The following is a 22,078-nucleotide window of genomic DNA, read 5'->3' as shown; positions in this document are numbered from 1 at the left end:
GAAGATACAATTCAAGAAAGAAATCAAGCCCATGAAAGTAATAATTTTCTTTCACCATCAATTTCTTCAAGAATTTTAAATTGCTCATCACACAACAAAGGCCTGCTTACAATTTAATTTTTTTTGAACAAATTATACCGCCATCAAAAGACCGCAATTCTTACAAAGGCTTTTTATGGCTGGGTAGACTTACGAATATAAAATTTTAAAATCGTAAGTGAATATAATTCAGCTTTATTCAAATTGAGATAACAATTAAAGTTATATAGAGATAAAATTATTGACTAGGATATGTAAGAAGAAAAAAAAAAAAAACAACCAAAAAAAAATCACATTTCATGTCTTGAATGTGCCCTTCAAACACCAAATCTCGAGAGTATTAATATACATAAAATTCTGAGATAATATCTGAATATTAATGCTTTCAGGCCTAAATATTTTATATATAACCCATCAAAATTAGTTGGTCAAACAAATTAGTTTAAGTAATCGGTCCAAAAATCATTTTACTTTTAGTCATCTTCTCCTCTTATATTTAATCCTCGATTTTCTTGTCTATACAAGGATGCACTGACATCTCGAAGGAAAGGTTACATCAGAACCAATCTTCATCACCTCCTTCGATACCAAACAAAATTATGTACTTTCAGACCTAAATGCAAAGGAAAAAGCAAATAAGAAAAAGAAAGTGGTACTTCCATAGCTTTTCTTTGGCAACTTTCTACAATGTGATCACATTTTTCGGTGCATCAAAAGCTTGTGAGTGGATGTTAGATGGACAGAGTTTGTTGTGTGTAGCGTGTACTGTTTGTCTATTTGGATGTTACTTAACACTATAGACTAAAGAGTCCCATATTTAATATATATATATATATATATATATTGGATAAAAAGTAAAAATTCCAGATTGGTAATTATTAAGTGTTGGATTGGTATTATTTTCTGAAAAAGACTTTAAATATTACTCAAGTAATCTCATGATAAAACTAAAAAAATTACGTAGTATATATGGAGGTGATATGCCAAAAAAAAAAAAAAAAAAAAAACTAGTATAAGGGAGTGGTAACTATGATATAAATAAATAAATCGAAGACACGCAATTTTTCGTAGTAGATGTCGTTCTCATGTTTTGAAATGGGCTATCACTCTCGCTCAAGTTTTTACTATTTGTGATTTAATTTTACAGTTTTCGCCTTTACTGTCACGCTCTTTCTCGCTTAAGTTCTAAATATTTGTGATTTAATTATATTGTTTTATAGTTTTCGCTCTCAAATTTGTTCTCACCTCACATTTGCTTTTGTTTCATGTGACATAGTTAATATTAATGATGATATATATTTAAAAAAAAAAAAAAATACCCAAGTTAATAGTTGATGAGAATTTTGCATTTAAAAAAAAAAAATTATACATGAGGTTATATACTCCTATATAACAAGAAAGAAGAAACTCAACCCAATGTCCTAACAAGTTAATACTTGTTCTGCGACTGAAGTCAGCGACTGACTGATAATGTTGACTGGCTCTCGTATTTCGCAGCATCTGAGAGAGTGTAACAACCATCAACATCTAGGGTTAGGGTTAGGGTTGGGGTTGGGTTTGGGGTTTTACCACAGCCGAACAGTGAGGCCTTCCTCTGTAGCTGTTTCTTCTGATAAGAGATTGAACAATACTTCTTCTTCCTCAGGCATTGATTTTGGATTCCCCCTCGTTGGTTGCCTTCAGGCCAGATCTCCCCGCTCCGAAATTCCCGTTCTCTCCGATTGTTTCAGGTTCTAATCTTCTGTGCAATTGAAACTTTGGTTCGAGTTTGAATGTGTTTTCTTGTATCATGTTCAATTGGAAGCAATGAATTCCTTTTTTTTTTTGGAAATTTAGTTGCATTATGTTGTTCTCCAACATTTTTCCGGCAACCAAACATGGGTTTGTTCTGTGTTTTGAATCTCAAACATGGGTTATATATGTGCTTTTTAACTATTACTCAGTCAACACACATATATATGTTGGTTATACATTTATTGTAGCATGTGCTTTTTGGTTATTGAGAAGGGCAGCTAGAAATACAATTCATAAAAATGTCGAAATGGTTATTTCAAGATTCCCATCTCTCTCTCTCCATATATAGGTCTAATATCTATTTATGTATTCAGCAGCTAAATGCAATTCATAAAAATATTCACACCCAAAACATATCGCCAAGTCCTTTTCAAGATTGTTTAAAACTCAACTATAAATGGAGTAAATCGGGATTAGGAGATTAAAGTTTCCTGAAACGTTTTTCTAGTAATGATTGCATAAGGTGACCGACAAAGTTTGTATCAAGCATATGTTTAAAGTGAATAGAGAATATTAAATTCTACATGAAGATAGACAACCTCTGCTCCACAATTGATATTGCATTTTGTATGATAATGAGCTTAAATGAAGTATCTTAATACTTATTGAAATTTTTGAAAACATGTGCTGAGATAATTATTTTAGGTACAACTTTTTATAAAGGAGGTACATTGCCATACATTGCCAAATGAGTGGAAAAAAAGTACAGTAGTACAAATTTACCAAAATAAAGGGGATATACAAAATTGTGGCTCCAATAGAGGAATTAAATTAATTAGTCTTACAATGAAAATATGGAAGGAGTCCACGGTATCAGATAACCAATTTGGATTCATGCCTGGGAGATCAACAATAGAAGCTACATACTTAGACAATTAGTTGAAGAGTGTAGGAGTAAGCCAAAAGATCTACATATGGTTTTTATAGACTTAAAAAAAGCGTATGATAGGGTACCAAGAGATATAATTTGGTGGGCTCTACAAAGAAAACATGCTCCCTTGCAAATAAGAAAGAGTTTCCCACACATGTATATGAACAAAAAAATTAAAGATCGCACTATGTGTGGTGAAACTAATGAGCTCTCTATAGATTTAGGATTGCACCACGGATCGGTGTTAAGTCCATTCTTATTTGCAATAATTTTAGATGAAATAACAAAAGAACTCCAAGAAGACATTCCATGGTACATGATGTTTGCCGATGATATCGTGTTATTAGATACTTCTAAAGAAAACTTAGCGATAAAATTAGAATGTGGAGAAATGCTTTAGAATCAAAAGGATTGAGAATTAGTTGAAATGAAACGAAATATATGGATTGTAAAATTAATAAAGACACGATACTTGATAATATAATGATAACACTTGATAACCAAAATATTACTCAAAATAACCAACTTCATTATTTAGGATCCATAATACATAAGGATGGAGAGAATGAGAGATAGATAGTGATATAACTAGTAGGATTTGATTGGGGTGGACAAAATGGAGATAAACTACTGGCATCTTATGTGATAAAAGAATAACCCATAGGTTAAAAGGAAAATTATATAAGACCGTTATTAGACCGACTATGCTCTATGGAGCAGAGTGTTGGGCTTTAAAAAGAGACAAGAACAACGTAGCAGAAATGAGAATGCTAAGATGGATGGTTGGAGTAACTAGAAGAGATAGGGTCACAAATGAAAGTGTAAGAGAAAAATTAGCTGTAACACCCATCAATGAGAAAATAAGAGAGCAGACTTAGATGTTTTGGGCACATGTGTCAGAGACCTTTAGATGTGCCGGTAAGAAGAGGAAGTTCAATTTCCCTAAAAGGTAAAGGACGGAGAGGGCGACCTAAAATAACTAGGGATGAAGTTATTAGAAATGACTTTAAAAAGTTAAACATAGTGGGTGATATGGCGGGTAATAGAAAGGAATGGAGGTAGAGAATTCATGAGGCCAAATATGGGAATGAGGCAAGGATGAGGATGATCTTTGAAGCAATTCCATCTGATTAAAGTTGTAGTGTTATATATGCTGATGAGCTTATAACAAATGTGGCAATTTATTTGACAGTTTAGAATATGTTGTCACTTGATTTCATTCGGCAAAATATATCTTTCATTTCGGCATATGCTATTCCAAGAAGATCTTTATTTTGCTGAATGAAATCAAGATGAGCATTTAATATATACAGAATGATAAATTGTATGCACATGAGAGTTGAGCAATCGTTGATCCTCAGGCATGCATTTCACTAAAACAACAACAGAGAAATTTTCAATTTCCAGGATGACATGACGATGAAAATATCCAAATAGGATACAACATAATATGTTGGAAGATAAGAAAAATTGCATATGCATCACAGCTCGTTAATCAATACTGAACAAAATATAGTCATTAATTCCCATGCTTATATATGTAATTGATTTCTTTTCTTTGTTTGAAGCCAACGTGAAGATGATCATGAGCCTACATCTGAAGAAGTGTCCTCTGTAGCAGGTTTCTTTTTATCCATTTCCCTGTGTTTTTTCTCTTATTTGCGTAATTCAGATATATATGTCAATTTTCCCGGTAATGTGCTTACCGTTTGAAAGTGAATTCTTTTATTATAAGATTAATGCCTCATTTTTTTTTTATTTACTTTACTTTATTTTAGTTTAGTTTAGTTTTCATGAATGTGGTTATTTCTTTGTTTTTCCCTCAACTGAAACTGCGAAGAGATACAACGAAGAATATGAAGCTCTTCAGTGTATTGTTTGCTTGAAAACCTTCTGGTTGCCAGGCTAAATACTAAGTCATACTTATTTTTTGTTGAGTCTTTAGTAGTATTATCACTATTATATTTCCTCCCTGTAATTCAGTGAGGTTATGGTTCTCACATATATGATCCACAGGTAGGGTTCAATACCTGTGGATGACAGTGCTTCAAGTTGTTGAATTGCTTTGTCAATTGTGTATTAAGTTTTCACTTAGGCCAGAATAGTGTGGTCATGTGACTTGAACCCTATATGTATATTTAACCTAAAAAGAATTATGATCATGTCATATTTTGTTTTGATAAGTTTGATCGTGTCATATTTGGAAAAGAAATTAGAAAAGAACTGCAACCAAAATAAAAACCTTGCATGGCATGTCGTTTGAATCTTCAGGAGGGCTGTAAGCCCGCATCACTTGCAATCTTTAATGTTCTTTCTGCAGTAATGCTTCTATTCCTTTGGTTGAGCATTATATATAGAATTACTTTGGATACATGTATGTTCATATTGACCTGTTGTCACTTTACTTTCTGTGTTACATCTGTAAATACAGTTTATATTTTTTCTGTAATTTTTGACTGCTAAAAGTGCTTTTCAAGGGACTGTTGAAAAATGTATACTTTAGCAACAACCATGATATTGAATATAATTCTCTCTCTCTCTCTCCCCTCCCCCTTTTCTGTCCAATGGCTAGCCTACACAATGGGGGCAGTTGCCCCCTGCACTTTCTCTTTCCCAAAATCGAGCGAAGGGAGGATTACAATTATTTGGAGAATTTACCAGCAGGCTAGCTTTGATCTTTAAAGACAATTAAATCTTATTATCACTCTATATCTTGCTTTATGCACATAAAATTATTGTTTATTTTTTTACTTGAGCCCCTTTAGGTTATCATGTTATTGCGTATAACTCTCTCATTCTCTCTTCCCTTCCCTTCCTCTAGTATTTCAATCACATTGCCGAACAAATTTGTTTTATTTTTTATAAGTAACCCACCAATTAGATTGATAGACTTTTGTGAATCCTAATAGACAGGCGATAAGGAGTGGGGTGCCTTCCTTTTCTGTAAGATACAAATTAATTGCACACCAAATTTTGAATTATGAGCAGTCTTGTTTCTCTCTTTCAGTTTCTTCTGTCTGCCAGTCTTGAAACCTTGACCTGTGGATTGGAAGTTAAGGATCCAAAGCTACCAGGTCCACCAGGACAATGGTAGATCAGTTTCTCTCTTTCATTTCTTGTAACAGATATAGTTCTTATGCTAAGGGAGGCCAATATCTTTTTTGTAATGTCTGAAACAACTTTCTTTATCTGTATATACCACATTTTACATCTTTGGCCTTTGTGTGCATCAGTGTATGGGTTTTACCTATGCAATTTTAGTTTATTCTATTTTATATCTGTTTGAGCTCTTAACAAATTCTTTACTTTTTCAATGCACGCTTTTATTTGATATTTCAACATGTATATGCCATGGCATATGTCATTCTTTTTGTGCCTATTCCTTGACAAATTTCCCCTAAATTCCAGATTCTCTTATTGCCTATTTATTTAGTTTGTGTCGAAGTTTTGTGTTATGTAATGGCATGCTTATGTACTATTTTATATTGGAAAAGGAAAGATGCTTATTGCCTTTTGTTATACATTGTAATGAATGTCAAATAATTGTATGCATGTCGGTCTTATATGGTGTCTTTTTTGCACAAGTCATTCATGAAGTGTTAGGATGTGTTGCACTTGGTTTGCTATCAACTATCAATTACCTAGGGAATAAGGAACCACAAGTTTGGATTTATCTCTTATGGATTTTAATTATTACTTGTTTAGTGTGTTTAAGAACTCATTTGGACCAGGTATTAAAAGATTTGATACCAATGATTTCTTTGTAGTCTTAGGTTTGTAATTCATGGTTTTTTGGTTGTGACTTCACTAGGAGGGGTAGTTGCATTGGGGAAGTTTGATGCCCTTCATATTGGTCACAGGGAACTTGCGATCCAAGCTGCAAAGGTCGGAGTTCCATTTCTTTTGTCCTTTGTGGGAATGGCAGAAGTTCTTGGTTGGGAGCCTAGGTATGGTTATTATTACACTTTCTTTCTCTCTTTCTCTCTCTTTGTTGGGATATAAAGTTTGACAAGAAACCCAATAGGAGCATACAATGTAAGGAGGAAATTTCCACACCATGTGAAAATAGCGAGGTAAACAAAACATGGAGAAAGGGACACACACTAAAACCAAGGAGACATATAATCTCCTGAAAAGATTTATGAAGTTGTAACTCCGACGGGGAAATTGCCTCCTTGTTAGCCAGGCTTGGGATTTAATGATACTTCCTCCTTCCCATAGTAAATGTTACCCTTTGGAACTCCCAATTTTTTAATGGGACATGCATTTAATGCATTGTTCTCTTAAAAACTACAAAACTAACCTAACAAAATTTACACATTTACTTTATTAAATTGAAAAGATTTTCAAAACTGACAATTTGGGAAATTTGAGATTTGAAACATCTCATAAAGGAAAGTGGACACTTATTTTGGGACATCTCAAAAAGAAAACCAAGACACTTATTGTGAGACAGAGGGAGTTCTTTTACATAACATTACCGTAATGCAATTATGTGGAATTCATTTCACTGTAACAGTTCAGCACTCAGAGTGTACTGGTACAAAACTCTCTGGAATTGTATTCGTGCAACTCAATATATTGTACTGGTGCAGATCGCCAAATGTACTGGCACAAACATTTCTGTGTTGGGAAAAAAAAAAAATCCTTTGAAAATAGTGCTGGCACCAAAAGTTGTATGTTCTCCTACCTATCGGTTTTGTGGACATGCTTCATTGATTTTCTCACATCATCATACCTTGAGTGTGACATAAATTCATCAATTACTAAATTAGGTGATTTGCATGGATCCTAATTCCTGGAAACTGAAAAGGAGAATAACATATGTGGATTACTGCTGCAAACTTTAATTCGAACCAAGTAAAGAATCATTTATTAAATTTTAACATTTGTTGTAAGCTTCCGTTGTGCAACCTACCACAAGATGAAAGTTTGTAAAAGCTTTGCTATTAGCAACTATACAGGTGATTTTTATAGATTTTGAGACTCTATTCCAATTTCAGGACTCTCTTTGAAAGCTTAGAGGCTTTTGCTGGCCTTTTGTATTTCTCTTGGGTTTCGCTCCCCTTATGAGCGCTTTCTATACAATTTTACTTATCAAAAAAAAAAAAAAAAGGGTTAATTTCACTCACCCCTCTCAGGTTTGGCCAAATATCACCCTCAAACATCTTTCGAAAATAATTATCACTTAGGTTCATTTCTAACTTTCCATTAAATATTCTGTTAAATACATGGGAAAAGACAATTTTACCCCTAATTTCTTAATCTCTTTTATTCCAAAATATTAGATTACCTAAATGACCATTATACCCACACCCACCTACCAACCCAGACGTGGACTTTACGAAGCAGTGGGTATCATCGAATGCAGCATTGCTTGGGCAGGGTCTGTCCCTAAGGGGAATGAATTCAGAAAGAATGGAATGACAGAGGCATATGTTGAGTCAAACTCTATATAATATAACTTCCGTATCAAGATCTCCTGGGAAGATATGGATTGATTGGGTCTTTTTTCTAAAACATAAATACCAAAACCATCTATATATATTGTTCCTGTTATATATATAGATGGGTGAATTTAATTACCTTCTCAATGATCCGATATATTCTTCTCTTGAGCGACCCTCCATTTCTTGCAGTTCCTTTTTATACGTTGATAACCATATATAAAAGCATGTAAATTAATTAGTTCCATCATTAATTGATGATCACCAAATCAAATCATACATTATCTTAGACTCTGGCCACTAGATCTGCCCATGGGGAGCAGCCAATGATAGAGGCTTTATACCCCCTTCGTTGTACTCTCTCTTTCAAACACAAAAAAAGGAAATAGCATATATAGTAGATCGACTAAGGTTTCATATATTTCGAGAGCATCAAAAAAAAAAAAAAAAAAGTGAAAGAACCACCAACGACCGATCCCGCAGCCTTAGGCGGTCGATCATCCGACCGCCAAGTCATTAAGGAAGAGTCGCCTCATCAATCTTTTGGTCGAGCTATACATGTCTCTGTGTGTAATGTGTGTGTGTATATATATATATATATATGTCTGTGTGTATATATCTGTCTCTGTATGTATATTTATATATATATAATTTGTAAATTTACAACTTTCTAGGAGTATTTTAATCTTTTAATCTAATTATTTAAACTAAAGGGTTGGTTTGACAAATTCAAAGGGCGATTAAGTTATTTTACATCGTGTCAGAACTGTTCAACTAACGGTTGGGGTGTTAGTGAAAAACGGAGCAAAAGTTTGTGATGCGAGTGATAGTTATTTTCGAAAGATGTTTGAGGGTGATATTTGGCCAAACCTGAGGGGGTGTCAGTGAAATTAACCCAAAAAAAAAAAAAAAAAAATTTCAGGACTCTCCCTTGCTCGTAGAACAACTGAGATTTCAAGTGGGATGTTTTCGGAACTACATGTAGTTCAGGTTTCGTTGAATGGGTTTGACTGTAGGTTTTCTCCCCATAATGCAATATCCATTGCTATGCATTGTACTAAATCTTCAAGTTCACTGCCTTTAAGTTGGAGAATTTTAGTAATCAAAGCTGTAGTTGTTGTTTATGACGTATACAAGTTCTTTTTCCCAGTAGATACATACAAGGTATGTTTATGACAATCTTAATGCGACTTTTCCTGAACAGGGCTCCCATAGTTGCCAAATGTGACCGCAAGCGTGTTCTCTCCTCTTGGGCTCCATACTGTGGTAATGTAACCCCCACAGAGTTCCAGATAGAATTTTCAAAAGTTCGACAGCTTTCTCCACGTCAATTTGTTGAGAAGTTATCAAGGGAGCTTGGAATACGTGGTGTTGTTGCAGGTACACTATTGGAGGGATTCAAATGCCTTTTTTCACGTGTTCCTTATTTCATTAACAAATTCATTTGATGATAAGGTTCTGCAATGGTTATTTTGGTAGGACAAAACTACCGGTTTGGATACAAAGCATCCGGTGATGCATCAGCGTTGGTGAGGCTTTGTGAGGAGCATGGTATGGGGGCATATATAATAAATTCTGTGATGGACAAGAAGCAAGTCTCCAAAAATATAGTACCGGATAATACAAAGGAGCAAGGTCAAGTCTCATCTACTCGTGTTCGTCACGCCCTTGCTGAGGGAGATATGAAATATGTCTCGGAGCTTTTGGGCCGCCAACATCGTCTCATGTTGACTACAAATGACAGGGAAAGGTTTAGAATCGACAAAGGTAGGGTTTCGGCTCCGAAGTCCTGTTCGTTAAACCTTCCACCTAGGGAGGGCCGGTATACGAACTGTTCTCTTTTGTTTAGTGAGGAGAATGTAGTACCATGCAGGGTAAGCATTGATACCACACACATTCATTTGGAATTGGAAGAGAGAGCTACTTGTGTTGATGTTACTTGTCAAGAGTTTAGGTCCTTGGGCATTGACTTTGGTGAATCAAGAGTTTGATGGTATTTAATTTATGAAATTCATTTAATTCTGTGTTCAGGAAATGGCTCTCACGGGTTATATATAAGTTATAACATATAAGTTCCATTGATGTCATAGTTCGTTGCAGGAGCAAGGGTGATTTGTATCTGTTATTTGAATTATATAATTTTGACAAATGCATTCCTCATAGGCATTGCTGAAATTAGAGAAGAGTAATAATAATGTTCACACTGAAGACTAGACTAGTAGTGAAATGTCTAACCGAGTTACTTTGATTGGTTACACGTAACTGGAGGGACTCATTTATTTATTTATAAAATAGATGATAAATTAAAATCAGTGAATTACTTTTGATTGGTTACACGTAACTGGAAGGGTCATTTATTTATTTATAAAATAAATGATAAATTAAAAACAGTGAGTTACTTTTGATTGGTTACAAGTAACTATAGGAATTCGTTCATTTATTTACAAAATAGATGATAAATTAAAAGGAGTAGGTGTAGTAATTTACTGTAACATTTTGGTGTAAAAATTATTTTCTATTAAAAAATGTAATTATTTAATGTTTGCATTTGAGATAATAGGCCTTCCATGTTACATCCTCTGGTTAAAAATCACAAACCAAAAGTAAAATTGAAAGGATTTCAAACTAACTCCTTTGGAACTCTATACTCAAAATTATGGCTATTTTTTAGATGTTGGCTAGCAATATCCAGTCTTTTGGGCTAAAGTGGCTAGTAAATTGGTATGGTATTAATTGGACTGGCCATTTTATTTTTATTTATTTAATTTTTTTTCCTGATTTTTATTTATTTAATTGACTCTTGCATAGATATATCTACTGTACGACTCTCAAGATAGATAGTTGACTATTTTATCAATATTTGCATAACTAACAGAATATGCAATAGTCCAATGGGTCTATGGCGAGTTTGTTAACGGCAACAGTGTGAGGTAAACCCTAATTTGTCTGAAAGTATATTACATAATCTCGTAAATTATTAATTCAAATCAATCACGACACGCAAAATAAATAATAAATAATCATTTATAGAAGTGTATTCGCCCACTCTTTGAAATGGAATAATTCATCCGGAATATTCTCCACCCGTTGTCTGATATAATGTGGCCCATGCATCCAGGAAACCTCATGGGGTCAGTATCGTCATTTCACCAAAAGTAAGTTAATACACATTGAACTCCTAAAAATTTTGAAGGTTGCAGAGAAACCACGCAAATACATATATCTATATATATGAGAGAGAGAGCGTGTTATCTTCGTCAGAGATAATAGAAGAAGAAATATAAAACGAAGAAGCTTCTGTCGTTCGTTTCGTGATTTCGCCCTCATTCCCGTCTCTCTCTCTCAGGTGAGTCCTTGTTTGTATCTCTCATCATCACTGTTTCTTCTTCTTCCTCTTCATCATCACTGTTTCTTCTTCTTCCTCCTCTTTCTCTTTAAGTGTTTGATATTTTTTCTGGGTTTTCATTATCTAGACGACTACGTTATATAAATAACAGCATTACCATATATATTTTTTGTTCGTTTTTTATACTTGAATTTTGGTTTTCATTGCATACATTTTTATATCGATTAACCTATATGTGTTCATAGATATTAATTTGATCTTTCATAGAATTTTCTGTGGATATTTCTCTTTCAAACATAGATCTAATTATTTATTCGATTCAATTTCGCGATTCTTTCTCTGTGTTTATATATATATATATATATATAACTGAAGATTCACGATTGAGATTTGACAGCAATTCGTGATGTGGATTGATTCAAGGATGTGTGGAAAAGGGAAAGGGCAAAACTGTCATTTTGTTCTCATTGCTATTATTATAAAGTGGCTCGTATTTAAAGCGCGTTCGTAACTTCACATTTGCACACATTATGTTCGTTACTTTGACGCAACAGAGTGTAAGCGTGTGGGACCACGACGATTTCTCTATTGTGCCCCTGAAGCTTATTGCTTATTCCAAACCTGTCCTCTCCAGTGGGGTAGAATTAGAATCACTTTTTATTTTACTAGTATTTTATTTGGTTCTAGTTCGGTGACATGACTTAACAAGACAAAATAAACAATTTCTTAGGGAATATTATTTTATCCTTTTTCGCTTATGGTCGGTCCTTGGAATCCCATATTGGTGGAAGAATCTAAGGGCTGATTATATACCACCTTATATACATCGTTTTTCATTTCCTATTAATGTTAAAAAGACCTTTTAGGAACCAAACCCCACATAGAAATTGACCAATCCTGTTCTTTTTGAATTATTTTAAAATATAAATCAAGCAAATTATCAGTATTAAATTATAAAAAATTACGGTAATACTAGATACATCGGAACCTTTGTATAAGTGGTAATGGGATATTAGATTTTTTTTTTCTTTTGATTTATTTATTATTATTGGGTCTTACCAGTTCTCTTTGCGATTAAAGTTCGAAATAATTTTTTAATTTTAATTCTGACATGCCATTTTCGTGACTATATAATTCAAAGTTGACACGTATTGTTATTTTATTTTCATATTGCAGGAACTAAGAAAAGGGTTTGACTCTCTAAGAGAGTTCTGACTTTGCTGCTGACAGAATATATATAGGTGTTCGGGCTGTCAATAACGTCATATTGGCAGCCCGATTTTCTTGGACGGAGTCTTTAAACTCACATCAGGTAACCCATGTCAATCCTGGTTACACCCTGTTTTGACTATGACTCAGTTTTATGTTACTTGTTTTCCTCGTGCGTGTATTACTTAAATATATTATAGGTATGTTTGTATGTGTGTACATGGTCCTAAAATTCCAGTGATTTTGTGCAGGGATTTTAATTCTGGCTTTTGGGTATTTGTGTATATGAGGTATACTTTGGTTTTGGTATGAGAGATTTTGATCTTGGCCACCATCATGGGTTTCTTGAATGGAATCCTTCAAAGACCTGTAGTCACTGGTGCGGTAGTCACTGCTGCTGCTGTCGCGATTGCTTCTGTTTCTACCAATTTTCATGATAAGTTGCAGCTTCCTAAATCACCAGATATTTGTTCTTTCTTAGAACAATTGAATCCTTCAGTTTCCGATTCATTACAAGAAACAAAGTCATCGTGGGTGTCTAACATATTGGTTTCTAAGCTTACCAACTTTTCTTTAATTACTAGAGTTTCAATACCTTTTCCTAACGTAAACCACCCAATTCCTAGTACGGGTTGTAATCTTTTTCCAAAAAATTACTCTGCTTCTATTGCTCCTTCCCCTGTGCTCCTCAACTTGTATCAGTCCGCAGAGTTGGCAAAAAGTCCGAAGCCAACTGCTTATAATCATGCTAGCATCAGGACTTCTAGCTCGTCCTCAGAGGGTCTGTACAGATGGCATTTACCAGAGCCTAATGCTGTTGATATATCAGGGAATTCTGATTGCTCAGCAGCAAAGACGAAGACGGTAGTGGTTTTACTTGGATGGTTAGGATCGAAGCAGAAGCATTTAAAAAGATATGCAGAGTGGTACACCTCAAGAGGGTATCATGCCATTACATTTACTTTTCCTATGGCTGAGATTCTTAATTACCAGGTTGGTGGAAAAGCTGAAGAGCACATAGACTTGCTTGTAAACCATCTGGCTGATTGGTTGGAAGAGGAGTATGGGGAGAATTTGGTTTTTCATACTTTTAGCAACACAGGCTGGTTAACGTGAGCTCTCACTCTCCCTATTTGATATATATATATATATATATATTTGTATGTGTTCTTAAAGCCATTGTTGTTGATTTTTTTTTTTTTTTTTTGTAGATATGGAGTTATTTTGGAGAAGTTTCAGCAGCAGCAGGATCCGACACTGATGGGAAGGATTCGGGGTTGTATTGTGGATTCTGCTCCGGTAGCTGTTCCTGACCCACAGGTAGCATAAGCTTGGAACTTCATAGGATTATTTGTTTACTTGATCATAGAGACATTATGTTGTTGGAAAATTTTAGAACACGCTTACAAACTGTATTACTTGTACGTTTTACAGAGGATCTTTAAGGATGCAAAGTTCGATTTCCTGCTAATAAGATTTGCATCACTATCACCCGTTTGTTAGTTTAACAGGACGTGATTCAATTGAAAAAACAGAAAATTATTTGGCCACGCACAATTACTATTTGAACACGAATAACAATCTGACTGTTACACATATGAAAATTTTCTGCTGAGTTTACTTTGTTGGAGGCCTTTATCTCCTTTACAAGTGCGTTGGTTCACTGCCATTTATATTCTACACATTCTGCATTGCCCGTGTGATTATTCTCTCTCTGATACTAATAATGTTCCTATATAATTTTCAATCAGGCCTGTTTCACGCCTGTTTCACTATTTGCTTTCTGTTTCTCTCCTCTTTTGTTCTTTTCCCTTCTGTAGTAGAAATGCATTTTCTTTTGAATAATAATGATTTCACCTGTAGCATACTTCTAGTTATTCGTACTTAAGTTTGAAGAAGAGGGGTTAGGGGGTCTTTAATAAGTCTGCTTTCTGAGTTTGCTGGAGATGGTTTATTTAATATCTTTTGTACTTCTTTCTAGGTCTGGGCTTCAGGATTCTCTGCCGCCTTTCTGAAAAAGCATAGCATTGCAACAAAAGGATCCATGAGCGCTAAAGAAGCAGGCGATGAGGTATCAGTTGGCACCAAAAGTTTTGTTGAAGCCAAACCTGCAGTAACTGAGGCTGCGTTGCTGCTAGTTTTAGAGAAGTTCTTTGGGGTGGTTTTGAATCTTCCTACAGTAAATCGGTAAGGTTATATTTTTAAAGTAACTGATCATTGTCTGCCTATTGATACATGTTCAAATTCATTTTCTGATCAGTTTTTGGAATTGTTGGATGATTGTGAAACTCTTAAAACAATTTATTATCAAATATAACTACAGTTGGTCATTGATTCATAGATGGATTTAGCTATATTCTGTAGAATTTGTTAATATATATATTTTTAATCCAAAAATTGTTAATGTTTATACACCTATCTTTTACATTAAATCATCCCATCCCATTGTTAATATGTTGACTTGACCATTGTTCTATCACAGACTCTTTATTTATGTCGATTATCTTTTTACAAATTGCAGGAGGCTCTCTGATGTGCTGGGCTTATTGACATCAGGACAACCAAGCTGTCCACAGTTATACATTTATAGTTCTGCAGATAGAGTCATTCCTGCAGGGTCTGTGGAGTCTTTCATAGAAGAGCAGCGGAAGACTGGGCGTGAGGTCAGGGCTTGTAACTTTATCTCTACGCCTCATGTTGATCACTTCCGAAATGACCCAAATCTATATACTTCTCAGCTCACTCAGTTTTTGGAGAATTGCGTACTCACTTGTTGCAAATCTTAAATAAACTTGTAAAACAGAAAAGAAAAGGTCTTTATAAACGTTTAACCATGATTCTTGGTCTCCCATTTCCCCACAAATTTCATACGTATACATCTTTATATTTAATTCGTTGGTGTAGAGGTCCAACGCAAGAGGAGGAATAATTCTTTTTTTTTTTTTCACCCTGTTGTACTCTGTTGTATACGGAACGAAGTTATGCAAATATATAAACAGTTCATCTTACTCCAATCTTGTAAGCTTATACAGTCTAATAATTTTTTGTTATCTCTATTTCTGTATGCAATTTGCCATTTCTCCCTACTATTCCATGCTCGAGGTATTGCTATGAATTTTTGCCACTTTTACTTGTTCACAGTGTCATGAAAGAGAGAAACAATGTGTGTGTGTGTGTGTGTATGAACAACCAATTCCAATTCATTGTTATTATTATTACTATTTTTTTCTCATCATGGTCCTTGCCCTAGAGTGTGTCTGGTGTTGGTGCTTGTCCCAATTTGGTTTGATCTAGGATGTCACAAAGTGTTACTCCAGAGTTCACTTCTTTTGCTTTGATCCACACTTGGATCTCCTTCCCATTGGTAAAGATCTTGTTTGCATGTACATGTATGCATGCATACATATACATAAAAAATGTATGTGTGCGCATGTATGTGTATTCTGAACACTGGGGCTTGATACTTAAATTAATTTACAAATTGATTGCTTTAATGTTGAATAGGGTTCAATCAAAAAAAATTTTTATTGGATTTGCTGATTGAGATTTATATAATGTGTATATTTTGAATTATAGGGATATTTTATGGTTCCAATTTAGATTTTTAATGAGGGATTTATGCTAATTTAGGGTTTTTAGTAAACATTCGACTTCATTTGCAATTTTCACCAATTGGGTTAATAAGATTTGGAGTTTTCATTGAATTAGGGTATTCAATGGAATTGGGATGGTAACATTCGAAAAAAAAATATGGAATTGGGATGGACAGTCTCTCATGGGATGGATATCTAATATTTTGTATGTATTAAAGTGCACTTGATTTGGATTTTGCAAAATTGTAAAAGTTTAAATTTCCAAATTGCAAATTTTATAAAATGAAAAAATTACAAATTTAATTATGATGAAATTAATATTTTGGAAAATTATATCCATATTTTGTAAGTTAAATTTAATCAAAATCTAATTAATTATAGGCATTGAGGGTAAAGGCCTTGGCCTTGTACCATTTGGAGTGTGCCAATCTTATATATAGATATATAGAAGACTTTTTCTTTCTACACTAATGGATGTGAGATTCATTCCACCCCATGGTATGAGCTTGAATGGTGTTGCTGCAAAATGCTTAATACCATTTGTAGTTTACATTTCCTACAATAACATTTTTCTTAGACAATGTGGTAAAAAGACGATGTGCGATTATGCACCTGTAGCTTATCAGTGCCTTGCTCACACCCATTTGCGCACGCTCACCCACAAGATTATCACACATCTATATTTTAAAGTGGATGGTGAGAATTTGAGTTTTCGAATGAACAAAGCGAGTCAGTATGTGTGAGTGGTGTGTAGTTTTGCCAACAAAAAAAAATTTAAGTCATTGGGCATGGTTGAGGTGATCTCATCTTGGAAAATTAAAATAACATGAAATTTAAGACTTCACCTTTTTTGTTTTTTTCTGGCTTTCCTTTGATTCTCTCATTATCCAAAAATGATAGATGTGAAACTTGACTTAAATTTTTTATGGATAAAATGATAAAAAAATTCTTAAGTGATACTTTGTATTATGAAATGTAAAAGAATATTGACAAAAAAGAAAGGTAAAAATACTTATTTATATATTTTTTTACATCAAAAGGTAAAAAAGATTTTGGACCCTTCAAATTAGGGTTGTAATTTGGACAAGTAAGAGAGTCTAACTTGAGCCCAAGCTAACATATAAAATGTTTACCCCAAACTCAATATTCAACTCCAGCAATATAATGCTTCAGATTTATTCGGATTACTAGCATATTAACTCAAATTCAACTTTAATTAAATTGAAATTGATATTTTTTTAACCCAAAACAAACCTTAATTATAAAATTAATTGCTCAAAATCAAACCGGACTGGGAATAGATTTGCTCGACCCAAATTGCACCCCGACTTCAAATTCCATTGGGGTGTGGTGAAATAAATAAAAATAAAATAACGATTAGTCTTTCGATGATTATCGAATCCGACTACTGTCGTAAAATCAAGGACAGAACACAAGAAGAATAAAAAGGAAAAAGAAAAAAAGCAGAAGACAAGAAGAAGTTGGGAGCAGCTGCAAAAGGATGAGCAGAAAGAATAGAGGAGAAGAGAGGGAAAGGGACGAGGTGTCGGAGTTGATTCAGGCGGCGGAGGACGAGATGCTTCTGAAGCTGACCGTCAACTCACACATGTCCCGTGGTTCCTCTTCCTCCTCCAACATCGATCCTGATCTCGAACGTCGATTTCAAGCCCTCAAATCCTCCTCATCCTCAAAATCAAAATCAACATCAACTTCAACAACACCCCCACCACCACCACCAAACCCACCAACCGTTCAAACTGATGTTGATGATCACAATCTCCTCGCCAGATTCGCTGCACTCAAGAAGACCTCTTTGCCCTCTTCTTCTTCTTCATCTTCTTCAGGTAATCCCCATAAATCCTCCGCCGATGATTTACCTGATCAGGCGGGTAATAATGATGATGAAGACGAAGTCCAGAAGCTGATTAGATGGGCGATTGATGCTGCTCGACTTGATCCTTCTCCTCCCTCCGACATCGATGATGACAACGACGATGATAATGATGATAGTGATGATGGTGATGATGATGGAATGAATAGGGAAAAGAAAGGTCGGCGAAAGTAGTAAGTATTGTTGTAATTATTGTTACAAGAATTCACAAAAAGGGTTTTATTTTTATATTCTGTTTAGTTTATTGAACTGTTGTTATTACTTTCATCTGATTATACAATGAGATTTACAAATGGGTTTGATTTTTTCATTGATTGGTTTGGTTTGTGATAGACACTCTGGAAATTAAGAATTTGAATGACAACATATTAATTACCAGCTCAAATATGTTCATAGTTGATTCACAAAGTGTACGATTGATTGAATTGCTTGTTGTTAATATTCTATGTGATGGACTAAAGTTCAGATTGTTAGACAAAATTAAGCAGAAAAACAAGGAAAAACAGATCAAACTCATACAAGAAGATTTTTACTTGGTTCACCCAAAACTAGGGCTCTGTTCAAGGGTTGTAGGATTTCACTATGATGAGCAAAAACAGCACAATACCCTCGCACTAGGGTTGCAGCTCAGCCAATGAAGTTTAGAGGGAGATATAAAACTCTTGCAGCTAAGAAATATTTGCTAAACGGCTGGAATTCGAGCAACTATTGACTTTTGACATGAAATTGATTTCCAATATTGTGACATTGTCTTTAGAAACCATAGAAGAGCCAAGATCTCGGCAGGACGCTTATCAGAGGATCGTTTGGAGTTGATTTACTCATATGCATGCCTTCCTCATATAATGATTTCTTGATAGATGTTCATATACTATCTTTGTCCCTATTTATTGAGTCTTGCTTTCTGGATATTGCTTATGCTAATGTATAATAGTTTGTGAATGATCTAGTACCATATTCTTGGGGCTGTAAGATGCCTAGATGAGGTACCCTCATAGGTAAAACAACTTCTTTGAGAAACTGGAATTACAACATCCATTTGTATGACTGCAAGGCCTTTTTTCATAGATTCCTAATTCATTACTTGATGTGTTAGCATTATTTCAGAGAGTTTGATAAACTTTTGGAGCTATATTAAGCAGTTACTTATTCCTAAGCAGGAGTTTACAATAACTAGGCACATAGCCGGTAGAAGCGTGCATATACCCAGCTTTGTCAGAGCGCGCTAAGCCTCTAAACGCCAAATAGAGCCCTCAGACTCATGCTTTCCTCATAGGCTTCAGGTTCAGTGAAGTTATTTTTTTAGTCATTGAATCGTATTTGTTTTTCTACTGGCAATTAGTTGACATACTCTAGACTATAATATAATTATATCATATTTGATGGATCATATTGTTTAATTTTATCAAATATTTAGCAAAAATCATGAACTTACTGGTGACTACTTGTATTAGATGCTTAAATGCCAAAAATTCACTTTTCAATTAATGTTATTGTTCCAAAAACTCGTACGAGACTTTGGCACTTTAGTCTAGACGGCTGGAATTCGAGCAACTATTGACTTTTGACATGAAATTGATTTCCAATATTGTGACATTGTCTTTAGAAACCATAGAAGAGCCAAGATCTCGGCAGGACGCTTATCAGAGGGTCGTTTGGAGTTGATTTACTCATATGCATGCCTTCCTCATATAATGATTTCTTGATAGATGTTCATATACTATCTTTGTCCCTATTTATTGAGTCTTGCTTTCTGGATATTGCTTATGCTAATGTATAATAGTTTGTGAATGATCTAGTACCATATTCTTGGGGCTGTAAGATGCCTAGATGAGGTACCCTTATGCTAATGTATAATAGTTTGTGAATGATCTAGTACCATATTCTTGGGGCTGTAAGATGCCTAGATGAGGTACCCTCATAGGTAAAACAACTTCTTTGAGAAACTGGAATTACAACATCCATTTGTATGACTGCAAGGCCTTTTTTCATAGATTCCTAATTCATTACTTGATGTGTTAGCATTATTTCAGAGAGTTTGATAAACTTTTGGAGCTATATTAAGCAGTTACTTATTCCTAAGCAGGAGTTTACAATAACTAGGCACATAGCCGGTAGAAGCGTGCATATACCCAGCTTTGTCAGAGCGCGCTAAGCCTCTAAACGCCAAATAGAGCCCTCAGACTCATGCTTTCCTCATAGGCTTCAGGTTCAGTGAAGTTATTTTTTTAGTCATTGAATCGTATTTGTTTTTCTACTGGCAATTAGTTGACATACTCTAGACTATAATATAATTATATCATATTTGATGGATCATATTGTTTAATTTTATCAAATATTTAGCAAAAATCATGAACTTACTGGTGACTACTTGTATTAGATGCTTAAATGCCAAAAATTCACTTTTCAATTAATGTTATTGTTCCAAAAACTCGTACGAGACTTTGGCACTTTAGTGGCCCTTGAGCCTTTAATAACTACAAGGAGGCAAGATTGCGGATTACATTAAAATACCAGAACAAATACCAATGATTAGATGCACCTTTGTATACAAAAAATAGGGTAAATTTAGGTTTGACTGGGTAAGAAATGTTGTATTTGTTGTTGCAACGAAACCTAGACCGAGAGGGTGTCAAATTGTACTTAGAAGTCTTATATTTTTACATATATATTTAGTTGCTTTCTGTATAATATAAAATCTTTCATTTATTTATATAAAAATAGATGCATTACTTTTGGCTGATTGTTGCTTAATCTGATAGTGGTTGGTTAATCAAATTTACTTTGATTCCCCCTCCCTCTAGGCTCCCTCTTTGGGAGGTGTGGTTTCCAATTTCTATCATCCCCTTCTATTGTTCAGATGAGTAAGGGGAGAAATACTTTATTGTTCCTGTTGTATCAAGGACATGGTAATAAATATTGACATGTGGTGATAAGATCTACTAAAGTAAAATACTTTTACTTATGTGATAAGATATAATTGGTTGATAGCACGGATGACGTAGTATCACCGGTGCGGGAAAGTCTTTCTCAAGTAAAGAGTAAGAGGCATTCTACCTACATGTAATTCGATAACCTATGAAATACAATGTGAGGATGTCATCTTGATAATTTGATAACCATTCTTCACGTCTTTTTAATTGTTTCATATTATTTGCTAGCTGTAGCTACCTCCCATGAGCTTGAAGGGCGTAAATCAATCATTGAGTAAAAATGCTTGAAGGGTGTGTGTGTTTGTTTGCAGTACCATATAATTGTAAAAGGGATTCATTCACTTGAATTTCTGTTTGTAATTACACAAATCAAAACAAGATATCTCATGTTTTATAAGCAAATCTTCTAAATGGGAAAGTAGATTTATTTATTGACTTATATTTTTCTTGGGTAAATGGGAAGTAGATTAATAACCTCAATAAGATTTTTTTTTTTAAAAGATTTTGTGGCTGCAACTGTGTTTTCCCTTCTTCTTCCCATTAATCGAAGGACATGTATCACTGCCAAACATTTCCTATGCAAAGGTTAATTCAATTCCAATAATGCTATATATCACGAGGCAGTCATGTTGGATATACTGTTTTTGGTTTGTGGGAAAATTAACAAAAGTTTTCTTCATTATCTAATGAGAAGATCAGTTTTCAACCATATGCATATTTATTGGGAAGCATCAATGAAGCATCTAAAACGAGAACCAACCAACATTAGACCACTCAGAGAAAAAAATAATAATAATAAAAATTGAAGTTATAGACATGTTACCATTGACGTGAGTTAAGTTACTTAAAGGGGGAGTGAAAGTGATAAAATTAAGTCATAAATAGTATGAACGAGAGCGAGCACGGAGCTTGAGAGTGGCATCCATTAACAAGAATTGTGTAACTTAAATCCTGA

The 22,078-nt window shown here is 34.4% G+C and overlaps 3 protein-coding genes across 3 annotated transcripts; all 3 read left to right on the top strand.

Annotated features, from left to right (window-relative positions):
* Window positions 1-1,437: 1,437 nt before the first annotated feature.
* Window positions 1,438-10,186, top strand: LOC132304295 (FAD synthetase 2, chloroplastic-like). Its single transcript, XM_059801897.1, has 5 exons — window positions 1,438-1,769; window positions 4,273-4,325; window positions 6,516-6,651; window positions 9,356-9,531; window positions 9,631-10,186. Exons 1-5 carry the CDS (start codon window positions 1,510-1,512, stop codon window positions 10,140-10,142), a joined length of 1,137 nt encoding a protein of 378 aa, XP_059657880.1. The 5' UTR covers window positions 1,438-1,509; the 3' UTR covers window positions 10,143-10,186.
* A 1,153-nt stretch (window positions 10,187-11,339) lies between these two features.
* LOC132304294 (uncharacterized) lies at window positions 11,340-15,720 on the top strand. Its single transcript, XM_059801896.1, has 6 exons — window positions 11,340-11,497; window positions 12,674-12,809; window positions 12,958-13,818; window positions 13,918-14,026; window positions 14,688-14,893; window positions 15,228-15,720. The coding sequence occupies exons 3-6, from the start codon at window positions 13,043-13,045 to the stop codon at window positions 15,490-15,492; spliced, it is 1,356 nt and encodes a 451-aa protein (XP_059657879.1). The 5' UTR covers window positions 11,340-11,497; window positions 12,674-12,809; window positions 12,958-13,042; the 3' UTR covers window positions 15,493-15,720.
* Window positions 15,721-17,608: 1,888 nt separating this feature from the next.
* Window positions 17,609-20,557, top strand: LOC132304293 (uncharacterized). The gene is made up of 2 exons (XM_059801895.1): window positions 17,609-18,363; window positions 19,351-20,557. Coding segments are annotated over exons 1-2 (564 nt in total). The 5' UTR covers window positions 17,609-17,800; the 3' UTR covers window positions 19,352-20,557.
* Window positions 20,558-22,078: the final 1,521 nt, after the last annotated feature.

The sequence above is a fragment of the Cornus florida genome, unplaced genomic scaffold (genome assembly GCF_030987335.1).
Source record: "Cornus florida cultivar Cherokee Brave unplaced genomic scaffold, ASM3098733v1 CherokeeBrave_3.0.0_Hap2_Chr04, whole genome shotgun sequence".
In the NCBI taxonomy this organism is placed as follows: domain Eukaryota; kingdom Viridiplantae; phylum Streptophyta; class Magnoliopsida; order Cornales; family Cornaceae; genus Cornus; species Cornus florida.
The sequence above is the reverse complement of the archived record's forward strand: the minus strand, read 5'-3'. Positions and strand labels throughout refer to the sequence as shown.

Excerpts from the sequence above, each read along its gene's own strand:
- LOC132304295 (XM_059801897.1), top strand. The coding sequence starts at position 1,510 with ATGTTGACTGGCTCTCGTATTTCGCAGCATCTGAGAGAGTGTAACAAC. Across the intron at positions 1,770-4,272 it reads GTTCTCTCCGATTGTTTCAG|CCAACGTGAAGATGATCATG; the intron begins GTTCTAATCTTC and ends CTTTGTTTGAAG. Across the intron at positions 9,532-9,630 it reads AATACGTGGTGTTGTTGCAG|GACAAAACTACCGGTTTGGA; the intron begins GTACACTATTGG and ends TTATTTTGGTAG.
- LOC132304293 (XM_059801895.1), top strand. The coding sequence starts at position 17,801 with ATGAGCAGAAAGAATAGAGGAGAAGAGAGGGAAAGGGACGAGGTGTCG.
- LOC132304294 (XM_059801896.1), top strand. The coding sequence starts at position 13,043 with ATGGGTTTCTTGAATGGAATCCTTCAAAGACCTGTAGTCACTGGTGCG. Across the intron at positions 13,819-13,917 it reads AGCAACACAGGCTGGTTAAC|ATATGGAGTTATTTTGGAGA; the intron begins GTGAGCTCTCAC and ends TTTTTTTTGTAG. Across the intron at positions 14,027-14,687 it reads TAGCTGTTCCTGACCCACAG|GTCTGGGCTTCAGGATTCTC; the intron begins GTAGCATAAGCT and ends ACTTCTTTCTAG.